At 31.0% G+C, this 11,936-nt stretch overlaps 2 protein-coding genes across 4 annotated transcripts; both read right to left on the minus strand.

The window, feature by feature from the left end:
- Positions 1-710: 710 nt before the first annotated feature.
- Positions 711-3,463, minus strand: LOC137812997 (uncharacterized). 2 transcript variants are annotated; one of them, XM_068615271.1, is made up of 3 exons: positions 2,912-3,428; positions 1,285-1,418; positions 711-1,182 (listed from the first exon to the last, which is right to left on the minus strand). In XM_068615271.1, exons 1-3 carry the CDS (start codon positions 3,071-3,073, stop codon positions 885-887), a joined length of 594 nt encoding a protein of 197 aa, XP_068471372.1. In that variant the 5' UTR covers positions 3,074-3,428; the 3' UTR covers positions 711-884. The 2 variants fall into 2 exon arrangements, with proteins under 2 accessions (XP_068471372.1, XP_068471371.1); XM_068615270.1 differs by having other exon boundaries at positions 711-1,418; positions 2,912-3,463.
- Positions 3,464-6,701: 3,238 nt separating this feature from the next.
- Positions 6,702-9,667, minus strand: LOC137812999 (uncharacterized). 2 transcript variants are annotated; one of them, XM_068615273.1, is made up of 3 exons: positions 9,535-9,667; positions 9,075-9,288; positions 6,702-7,375 (listed from the first exon to the last, which is right to left on the minus strand). In XM_068615273.1, the coding sequence occupies exons 2-3, from the start codon at positions 9,234-9,236 to the stop codon at positions 6,776-6,778; spliced, it is 762 nt and encodes a 253-aa protein (XP_068471374.1). In that variant the 5' UTR covers positions 9,237-9,288; positions 9,535-9,667; the 3' UTR covers positions 6,702-6,775. The 2 variants fall into 2 exon arrangements, with proteins under 2 accessions (XP_068471374.1, XP_068471373.1); XM_068615272.1 differs by having other exon boundaries at positions 9,075-9,616.
- Positions 9,668-11,936: the final 2,269 nt, after the last annotated feature.

Genomic DNA, 11,936 nt, shown 5'->3' on the forward strand with positions numbered 1-11,936 from the left:
CTATATCGAGTACAGTATCATTTAACACTAGTGGATATATTAGTGTAATAAAATTAAAAAGCATTTACTGTTTCATAATTCTTGTAAAGTGAAGCTATTTACTCAATCTTCCTTCTTAATATATAAAATGGTAGCTATTATGTAGTTATTTTATTCACAAACAAACTTTACAGTGTCATTCTGAAAGCAGGCATTTGCCAAGGACAGGTAAAAGCTTTGGATGCACAAATTTATTTTGGATTACTATGTTAAGAAAGAAAGATATGGCAGACTATAGAATTGATAAGAGTATCTGATAAGTTAGCAAGCCTATTGGTAACAGATATTGGTAGCTCATATCTTTTGCCATCATGTTGCCCTCATCATGTAACATTGTTCTGTTATGAATGTCCCATCTTACAGACAAATTCAGTGATTCATATAAGCCAAGTTCTTCCTGCCCCTTTTCAATTTCTGCAACCTTTTTATTTTGAATTTTAAAAGGTTATTTTCATCATTTCGCATGAACATTTTCGTCATTTTTAATGACAGATTGGATACAAGTTGAAATTGAACTGATATGTTGCTGAGAGAATTTGCCCTCATATAGAAGCCAACCAAACAGGATAAAATATATGGGCTTTGATCCTGCTAACCAATTATTATCATTTCCTCCAATCATACATATATCACTCTTTGTAGTAAATTTCCCCAGCACTCAAAAAACAATGTTTCCCTTCAAAAACAGGGAAAAGAATACTTCAATATGCTACAAATACTTTCCAATGAACACTGTACAATAGTTAACCAATAATAGTATCATTACATGAACATAGAAAACCTACAATTGAACTTTACTATGAGCTAAAAGATTATTAAGTTCAAGGACAGTTAGAATGATGAAACTAGGCTCCTTCTGTGCACCCAGTTTCCCTCTTATTGAATGACTTGGTGTGAAGATCTCGTGTGATTTGAGTGGTTGTGTCCAAGAAGTACAAAATAAATGATGTCAAGCAGGAACAAGCAAACATAGGTATTGGCCCATAAATCCAAAGAACAAGAGGAAATGAAAAGTAGAAGGCACGCAAGCCTAGAGACCAAGCATAACTCCCCCTGTTCAAGGATCTTGCAGCATATTCAATGAAATCCCTTTGGCCTTTCAGTGCATGTGTGGTGATCAAGAAGCTCACTTGTGCATAGTATCTGATAGATTGCACATTACATAGAAAAGCAACAAGGAAGCATAGTGAGATGCAGAGGCGTTTGATTGAAGAATTGAGGGAACTTTTGTTGCCATAAACTAACTTGGTATCTGATTCATAGTTTGCAAAAACACCAATGAGTGAACTGAGTGTGATTGCTGTTGTAGCAAGAAGGGTTGATGCCATGATATTGTTGCGGATTGTTTGAACTCCCAAAACCCCATTTTTCAAAGGATCCTGAAAACAATGCAAAGGGAGTTTGTTCAGGAAACTACTGTCTCAGTAAGTAAAATTATACTATACTTGCTAAAATGCAAACAAGTGAGTAGACAAGCTCAGACACGCCTCTTAAATGGCGTGTCCTACATTATACGTATTTTCGTATATGTGTCTGTGTCGTATCAGTATTTATGTCAGTGTTTGTGCTACATAGGACAAGAACACACAAAATCTAGAAAACAAGTGTTATTGCTGGATTTGCACAGTAAATGAGAAAAGTTCCAAACTAAAATTCTATAACTGATGACAAATATTCAAAATTGTTTTTCTACAAGATAAACATAAACTGTGTTTATGTATAAGAACAACACATGCACAATTGCACATATCAGAGTGAGAGACAACATCTTAGTAGTTGGATTTTAACATTACTCTAAAGGTTAGCTCAAGAGGTAGATGCCCCAAAATTCTATTAACAGGTAGTTTCCTAAAGACAAATATTTAAAATTGTTATTGTACAAGATAAATAGTCTATATGAGTAAGAACAACACGTGCAGTTGCACATCTCAGTAAGAAACATCTCAGAATTTAGGCTTGGACCTGACTCGATTCCAAAAGTTAGCTAAAGTTCTATTAACAGGTAGTTTCCTAAAGACAAATGTTCAAAACTGTTAGTTCAAGATAATAAACAGTCTTTGTGAAATAACACATGTGCAGTAGCACTAGTACATCTCAGTAAGAGAGACAACAGCTTAGCATTTAGGCTTGGACCTAACTCAATTCCAAAAGTTAGCATAAAGCTCTATTAACAGGTAGTTCCTAAAGACATTCAAAACTGTTCTTTTACAAGATAAACTATCTTTATGAATAAGAACAACAAATGCACAGTTTCACAACTCAGAGTGAGAAACAACCTCTTCATATTTGTGTTTGGGTCTAATTCAACACCATAAGCTAGTAAAAAATTCTATTAACAGATAGTTACCTTGAGACAAATATTCAAATCGGTCATAAAGATAAATGGTCTTCATGAAAAAGAATAACACATGCCCAGTTGCATATCAAAGTGAGAGACAACATATTAGCATTTGGATTTGACTCTAATTCAATCCAAATGTTAACTCAAGAGGTAATAGTTACCCCTAACTTATATACACTATTTTTGTCATATTACTAATCAATATGCTTTCTATCTGATTCTGGGTTGAAATCTTAACACAAAATAATATTAATCAATATGAGATACACTCTCTCTGATATACTCTCTCTGATATAGCAGGTAACTAGACAAGTCTAACAACAACTATTAAGATAGGTTTTATGATAATAACAACTATTAAGATAGGTTTTCTGATTACATACTAGAATCTAAGTTTAAGTCTAAAACTAGTTGAAGAACTCAAGGTTATCCACCACTTATATAAACTATTCAGTAATATCAGTAGTCCATGGAAAATCTCAGTATGTGGGAAGTGATAAATAGAGAAAATGAGAGAAACAGAATACTGACTGCCATGATAGAAAGAACCCATTGGTAACGAGACTGAGCATTCAAGCCAATGACAGTGTGAGATGGGTGGCGGATTATAGTGAAGAGAAGCCAAACGTGATAGATTCCCAACACCAACACACCCAGAGGCACCAACAGGTAGTCTACCTCACGTTCTTCCATGCTGCCTCTTCAAACTGCAAACTTTACCTTTTCACAAATCACCAATTTAGCTCATAACATAACCAATCAAAAGTTGTAAGCTTAGTGAACTCAAATTGGTCCACCTTGACCTTTCCACCCACAAAACCTTCTCTTCTTTTCCTCCATTACAAGAAAAAGAAAGATCCCCATTGCACTTTTAACTCATAAAGTTTGCAAAAATTAAAATAAAATCCATTTATTTCGACTGAATAAAAGTTGGGAAAGAACACTATTTGTATAATTAATTCTTTCTCAATCAAACCACCCAAAAAGTGTTATAACCTCTCCACCAAGTCTAACTCAATCCCCTTAGGGATGTTACCAACTCTGATACCTTATACAACCGGTGAGGTTTTCACCCACTAGATCTTACTGAGTGTTATGTCCGATAGTGGGTGGTATGATAAGACTAACAAACAATCATTAAGATAGACTTGAAATGATTCTGATATCATATTTAGGAGTGAACTTTAAACTTAACTCAATCTCATAAAATCAGTTTAGAAGATGAAGTTTTGCACCCACTTATATATACTATGAAATTATTAATCTCTAATTGGTGTGAAATCTGTAACCATGATGTGTTTCTAGGCAGAAGACCGTGTGTCAAAATTAGTTTCTCATCTTTAAATAAAGATTCGTTGGTAATAATTAAAATACATAGTTTAACAATTTGGTTATTTTCTTATTTATTATAACAACCCTAAAGGACACTTATTATACCGTTATTCATATTTTTATTCCATAAACTAATGAGAATGAGACTTAATAATGGATTAAAATGAAAAAAACCATAGTAATAATAAGAAAAAAAAATAGAACAAGAGAAATAACTTATTTGATGAGCATAGTGAATGATGTGGTGGTTTAGATCACTTCCTTGTAGTATTTTAAGTTGTCTAAAAAGTTTAAAGAGTGTGGATTACACGTAGCCAAAGGCACTAATCCCTCAGTGATGCATGAATCATCGTAAACATAACATTACAGATTACTTACAATTAAGTAATTGAAAGTTGCCATGTCTAGGTAATCTTAGATGGCTTCCAAGAAAGTTGAAACAAAGTGCTTTTGTCTAAAACCACCACCAAAGTTTCAATAAGTCCAAAACACTAAAAAGTATACTTAGTAACTAGAAGCTCTGAAAAGTAAAAGCCTAATAAAGTTAAAACCCAACAATAATTACTATAAATAGATGATTTGTTTAAGGCAAATGCTCTCTGCATCCAACACTTTTTAACCTTCACCCAACATAATTTCAAAAATACTCTTTATTTCGGAATTGAAAATAATGCATTCCAGAAAAATAGATTCGAAAGAGATTTTTTGTGTTCCAGAAAAAAAAATTAAAATCTCATTTTGGATAAAAAAAATCCAGAATTGAAAATAATACATTTCAGAAAATAACTAATTTTATATGTACCATTTTTTAAGGGTATTTTCGTTTGTTTCTCTATGATTGGGTGCACTTATATGGTGCAGGAAGCAATTGTCTTTGTTTAATAGTAGAGTGATTTTATCTGATAATACAAATTGAGTCTGACTTGCAAGTATACACACTTATCTAAGAATGATCATAAACCTAGAAGTCGAGAGTTGACCCACATCCCGTAATCGAAAACCCAAAGTCCATAACAAGAGACAAGAAAAACCAAGAAAAAAAGACGAATGAGTTAATTGTTTCTAAAGTTCCATAACAACAATTTCCATCAAACAACTTCCCACACCTCAACATCCAACATCAAGATGTTTCAAAGACTCCAGAAGCTTCGTTAAAGTGCCAATTTTTTCGAATGAAGAGTCAAGAGAACCAATATTTTTGTTAATTCTGCAAATCAACGCTCTGCGTGCGTCATCAAAATTTTTATTACTCCTTTTTTTTTCTTGCAATAGTTGAAATTTTTCTCGTTAGTGACCTGTTAAAATTAAATTCATTTTCTCGGAGATAACTTATTTTTATATGATGTTAACCTATATTTTTATATTGGTCTAAGCTTGCATTAAAACTTAATTTAGCTTATGTGATGTTGACCAATATTTTTATATTGGTCTAATGGTTCTATTCTATTAGGTCAATTTATTTACCAATGTAGAATAATAATATACGAAATATTCAACCACCTTATGTAACTACTTGACATCTTCTATTTCACTTTGTTTTTTATAATTTCAAAAATTAATTTTTTCTAACAATCATTAGTGATGTCAAACGGGTTGATTTAGTTCGATATGTTATTGGTTCGTAAAAATCAAGACGAATCAGGTTGACTGGTTAAAGTTATACGAGCTAAAATTGATAACTTTTAATCATAGAATGGATTGACATACTAATTTGCCATTTTTTAATTTAATTTAATTTTTATAATTTTTTTATTTTAAATCTATTTATTTGATTATAGTCATTATATCACTTTTTGATAATAAAAAATAATAAAATTGAAATAAAATTTTAACATTCAACAAAATAAAGTAAATATCAACAATAGTTTAATAAATTAAATAATATATAAAAAAATTAATTTAAGTAAAATTTTATATAAAATATTGATTACCATAAATTTTGATTTCAACGTTTAATTCATTCCTGTCCATGTAGTGTTTTAATTTATCCAAAATACGTCTTAGTGTGCTGAGTGATGCATGAATCATCATAAATATAATATTACAAATTACAATTAAGTAATTAACAGCTGTCCTCTGTAGGTCATCTTAGTTTGAACAAAGTTTCCAACACAGAAGCAGATGGACTGTTCTTGTTGTTTCTCTTTTAAAACAAACACCTTAACATCTTTTCATCAATTGTTCTTTTACTTCTTTTTTGGTCTTCTTTCTATTAACAGCATATGGTTTGGTCAGAAAGGAAACTCAAGAATTTATGGCAGCTTTTGGTTTGCTGTCATATGGTCCATGTGGCGACAACTTGACAAAATACAGTCTAGTTATCTAAGGTCCTTTTATGAATCATAACTATTCTATTCTAGAAAGTTGGAACCAAGAAAACGATTGTTTTTTTTCTCGGTCGCATTACCTTTACCTCTTCTTGAAACCGTCTTTGTGCTCTCCTTTCACTTCTTTACTCCTTGTTTTCATGAAAACCAAGCTCGGATGATACCTGTAAAAAGCACTTTGACGTTCAAGTGAGATTTCGGTATTTGACAATCAGTGCTATTAGTACTGAATGACGACGTGCCTAATACTTGGAATTTGTGCCTATTTATATGATTATCATATACCCTTTATTAGTGGGCCGGATTAGGATTTTGGATCATGATTAAGAGTGTATTATCTAATGTTTGACCACTGATTAGTTTTGTTAATCTTATGCTTTGACATAATGAATTTAGTTGTGTTAGTCGTTCTTGACCAACCGCTGGATTTCCCGTACGAACTGGTACAATAACTAATCAAATTGTCTATACTTTTTCATTATACATTTTGTTGTAGGCGAGTGAGAGATTGAATTGTACAGAAAAAAATGATTGGGACAATTGTAAGTAGGTACATGAGTGTAAGTTCATCCCAAGGAAGTGAAATGTAACTAACACAAAGACCACGAAAATGAACTCTACTACCAGTAAACAAAAATGACTACCTAGTACTCATTCAATCATTCTCACAACTCTGGCACATGTTCATATATCTCAATTGGAACATACAAATTTGTTACATCTATAAGTACTCATATCATACATGATTGACATCTGAGTTTTGATACAAATTGTTAGCAGGTAAAGGATGATAATCAGGTTCCGCAGAAGACTCTACATCATGGGTTCCCCTCTCTTTCCTGAATGAGTTACTATGAATAATATTCCTTGTGATTTTAGCTGTAGTATCCAAGAAGAACAGAACAAGACACGTCAAGCAGCAGCATGCAAACATGGCTATGGGCCCATAGATCCAGAGGAAGAATGCAAATGACAGGTAAAATGCTCGAAGTCCAATAGACCAAGCATGGCTCCCACGATTCAAAGTCACAGCAATGTATTCCATATACTCCCTTTTGTCTCTGAGTGTTGGTGCAGTGATCAAGAAACTCACATGGCAATAGTATCTTATGGACTGCACATTGCATAAGAATGCAATGAGGAAGCAAATGGTGACAGAAATGTGTTTGATTGAACTATGACCAAAAGGTGTGGAAGAGGTGTCATCACTCCAGGTACTGCTAGCAAAAATACCAATCAGTGAACTGAGTGTGATGGCTGTTGTAGATAGAAGAGTAGATGCCATGATATTGTTGCGAATAGTTTGCACTGCCAAAACCCCATTCTTCATCGGTTCCTGAAAATATACCAACACAATCAATTCCATAACTCATTTTCATAGCTTCTAAGACTGATATTTTATGGGAAAAGGAATGGAAGTAGAAGACAGTGAATGTCTCAGGAAATTAGAGCCTCAAAAGGCTATCTCAACCAAATATACATTAGCAGGTAATTTTTTTATAAAAACTTTCATGTTAGACATCACTATGCAACTTGACATTTCAGATAGACTGACATCTTAAATAACAACAATCATCTGTCAGCACAAGCAGTAAGGATATTTTGTCAAAGACAAACCCTTTACTATGTTGTAAGGAAAGGACAATAACACAACAACAAGGGATTGCTTAACTCTGTTGAATTCTTAAGTTGAGTCTTCTTCTGATTTTTTTACACTATCAATGCAATTAAATGTATGCCAAAAGCATGGCCTCGTGTAAGGGAAGTGTATAAAAACAAATGGTAGCAGTTGTTTCATGATTTTATTATTATTAACTTTCTGCCATCTCTTTCAGTTTCACAACTTGATGCTTTGACCATTTCAAATTAACAGTAGTGGAGTCAAACAAGAAAGCTTTCTAACCTTGAAGATAACAAGAGAGAATTGAGAGAAAAACAAGAACAAAAAGAGCCAAATGGGAAGAAACATAGGATATGCTTGGTTGGAGTGAAAAATAGTGTGGAAGGAGAAATAAGAAATATGCTGCTGCACTTGACTCAACAAGAAAGAGGAAAAATCCCCTGCTAGAATCATCATAAAAATAACTAGTTTGGATTCCTCAGTTTTTCTTTTTTTTTCTCATCAATAAATAAATAAAATAAAATGTAATACTCGAGTAATATTCCAACCCTTATATATAATTACATAATGCTCAAAACCTCTAATAAGTCAAGAGCCAAAAACAAATACTCCAACACAATACCTTTCAATCACCAAACCAAACAACTCACACAAACTACACAATGGGCCAGAAAATAGTTTGAATTCCTCAGTAATAACAATGAAACAGTAAACTTCAAGTTGGATTGCCAATTTCATATCAAACGACAAAAGCCTCACCACAAAGGAGGACATTAATTCAAACACCTGGGCTTCTATTCAGAATTGAACACCCAACATTTCATAAAACAAGAAAATCACAGAATCAAGTGAGTAAGTCACAACTTAAATGATCAGTTCTGAAGCACATAACTGGATGATTTTCTGTTCTAAACGCATCATCTTCAAAAACAATCCTGTCCTAAATGTTGACAAGCATTTAATTGTTTACATATTTTCCAGTAAATATCTGAACTTTAGTTCTCCATAGTAGGGATGGTTGATGAACAGTAAGGAAAAACTGATTTTATCCAAAAGAAACATCTTTTCCAAAAACTATGATTGACCCAACTGTGTGGTGTGGTCATCCTTTGTAATCAAAACTCTGTAACCACATGTTCAAAGCATAAACTTATAGTAGCAGTTATGAATTGAAAGAGACACCACACAGTTATGAAATGGATAGAAACAAGTACTTTGTAATCAATGAACAGTAAGGACAACACTGATTTTATCCAAAAGAAACAACTTTTCCAAAAACCATCAATGACCCAACTGTGTGGTGTGGTCATCCTTTGCAATCAAAACTTTGCAACCACATATTCAAAGCATAAACTTATAGTAGCAGCTATGAATTGAAAGAGAGAGAGAAAAAGTGATGATGTAAAACACTCACACTCATCATGGCAAAAACCCACTGATGGCGAGACTCAGCATTAAGGCCAATAACAGTTCGAAGAGGGTTGTGTACGATGGAATAGACAAGCCATATATGGTACATGAGGAACACCAACAGACCCAACGGCACCAGCACAAGCTCAAACTGCTCCTTCTCCATGCCGCCGACAAACACTTGCTTTGGTACGAGGTTTTTGGAACAGAAAAGGCTTCTGATAATGAAGGAATCGTGAGTATATCTAAATGTCTGGTCTTAAACAGAAATCAAAAGGGTGAAAGAAAGTGCACATGATCATCTCATTACAAAACTCATTAATTTTCACCAAGCAAAAAGGATGGAAGTAAAAAAGTAACAGTGATTCATTGAATGGCCACAGATGGGTCTGAATCTAACATAAGAGATCAAATGTGAGAAAGTGTGTGGCCACATGAATCATGATGCTGTTGTCCTCACACACCTGTGTCCACTCACACCTCTTCACGCTTCACACTTGATAGGTGCATCCACCAATGGAGAAAATTTGTTAGAAGTTGCAAACTAAAATTATTTAGGGTGAAATATATAATATATGTTTCGACCTCAAGTTGGAAATATAATATCGCTAACTCAATCACTGTTAGGGAAATCATTGATAAAATCAATTGTGTTATTTAAGATATTATCTGTTTTAAGAGTTGATGTTTTGTTACAATTTTAGTGGATTGGAGAAAAAAAGAAATATATAAACTATATTAGTACTGAACAATAATAACAAAAAATTATAGTTTTTAATCAGTCTGTTATTTATTATATATTTTACATAAAATAAGCATTCTTGACTTTTATTTCTAGTATATAATTAAAAAAAATTACTTGGAGAAAATAATTATTTATGTGTACAATTAATTAGATGATTTTTTATTATTTTTAATTAAAACATTTTTAATACAAAAATGTTATTCAAAATCTTGAGAATCCTACACCTTCTAGTGCCTTTGTTTGCAAGTGGATGTTATTCCAATATTCAACCTATCACTACAAGAAAATCATGAAATAGAAACCAATTTGTAGAAACCAAAATAATTAGTTGTAATAGTAACTAAATTATAGACCATTTTAGAAACTAAAAAGAAATTTGGTTTCTATATTAGTTTCTATTATTTTATATTATTGTTAAATAGTTTCTAAATTAGTATCTAATTAGCAACCAATGTTTTTGCTACCAAATTTAGAAACTAAATAATTGGTAGTTAAAACCTTAGTTGCTAATTAGATACCAATTTAGAAACTATTTAACAATAATAGAAAATAATATAAACTAATTTAGAAACCAATTTTCTTTTTAGTTTCTAAAATGGTCTCTATTTTAGTTCTCATTGTAACTAATTATTTTGGTCTCTAAAAATTAGTTTCTATTTCATGATTTTCTGGTAGTGTCTTTATTTTTTTTTGAGTTGTAGAAGAATGGTCTTTATAAAAATTAATTAAATATAATAATTTTTTTATTAAGAAAAATATTTAATAAAAATTAAAAAAAATTAGGTAATTATACCAATATAACAAACACATCATTGACTTTAATGTTGAATTAAATAGTACATGAATGTGGTGAGTGACATAGGGAATAAATTAATTTTATCTCTATGCATGATCTAATGGACACCCTGACAGTGTATTATTGGTATAAATTATTAAGTTCTTCATAAATAATTAACTTTTAATAATAAATAAAAGTCATATTCAAAGTTGTTAACTAATAAAAATATTTAATAAGAATTAATATTAAATGAATTAATTAATAATTGTTATTATCATTTAATTTAAAATTGTTACTATAAAAAATTAATGTGAAATTTATCTGAGTAGGAATAATTAAAAAATAGATTTATTAGGAAAGTTTGATAAATGATTCTTAATTTAAATAATTATTTATTATTAACTAACTGTAGTTTTAATAGAAAATTTTAAAAGATTTTTTATAAATTATAATAAATTACATTATGAAATGGGCCTATTTAAATAATACCAGGGTTAATAAACAATGTGAAAAATATTAACAATACAGCATATAAAATAAAATGGGCGAAAAATATAAATTTTATTGATTGAATAATTAAATCATGATTCATCAAAATATTAAATTTAGTTTAGAATTTGTTTAATGTTAGAAGTTATCGTCTAATAATTAATGAGACATTTGATTTTAGTGTGATTATATCCGTCACAATAGAAACTGGTCTATTGGATTGTCCAGAAATCAAATGTCTCTTCTAAGTTGAGAAAGTCGAATAATTTTATAATTCAAATATAATCTATAAATTTATAATTAACGGTAATTTTCTGAAAGACGAAGATAAAAGGAGTCACTCTATTAGGATCTCGACCTTATAAGGACAAAAACATTTTTTTATTTTTTATACCAATTTATTTACTAATATCTATCTGTATTATCAGGAGTAGAAAAGTCTTGAAGTGTGTCACAACCTATGAGACTTGGAGTGTCGAACACACGTATCGGACATCGACATGACACTTCGTAGGACATGTATTGGTGAAATGTCAAATTCAAAAAATATTTGTTGGATTTCTTGAAATTCTAGTTCTAACATAATTTTTTTAAAAAATACATTAATTTTCTAAAAAATCAAATTTATTGTATAAATTTATAATATGATTATGAAAATAAGGAACAAATCATTTTGAATCAGTCCTGAGAAATATTTTTCTGTTAAAAAAAACTGAAACATACTTGTGCACATAAATCTTTCACTACAAGAAAATCATAAAATAGAAACAAATTTTTATAAACCAGAATAATTAGTTGCAATAGTAACTAAATTAGAGACTATTTTAGAAACTAAAAGAAAATTGGTTTCTAAA

This window comes from Phaseolus vulgaris, chromosome 2 (assembly GCF_000499845.2).
Source record: "Phaseolus vulgaris cultivar G19833 chromosome 2, P. vulgaris v2.0, whole genome shotgun sequence".
Taxonomy (NCBI): domain Eukaryota; kingdom Viridiplantae; phylum Streptophyta; class Magnoliopsida; order Fabales; family Fabaceae; genus Phaseolus; species Phaseolus vulgaris.

Coding starts and splice junctions, on each gene's coding strand:
- LOC137812999 (XM_068615273.1), bottom strand. CDS start 9,236: ATGGAGAAGGAGCAGTTTGAGCTTGTGCTGGTGCCGTTGGGTCTGTTG. Junction 7,376..9,074: donor GGGTTTTTGCCATGATGAGT/GTGAGTGTTTTA, acceptor GTATATTTTCAG/GAACCGATGAAGAATGGGGT.
- LOC137812997 (XM_068615270.1), bottom strand. CDS start 3,073: ATGGAAGAACGTGAGGTAGACTACCTGTTGGTGCCTCTGGGTGTGTTG. Junction 1,419..2,911: donor GGGTTCTTTCTATCATGGCA/GTCAGTATTCTG, acceptor CATTGTTTTCAG/GATCCTTTGAAAAATGGGGT.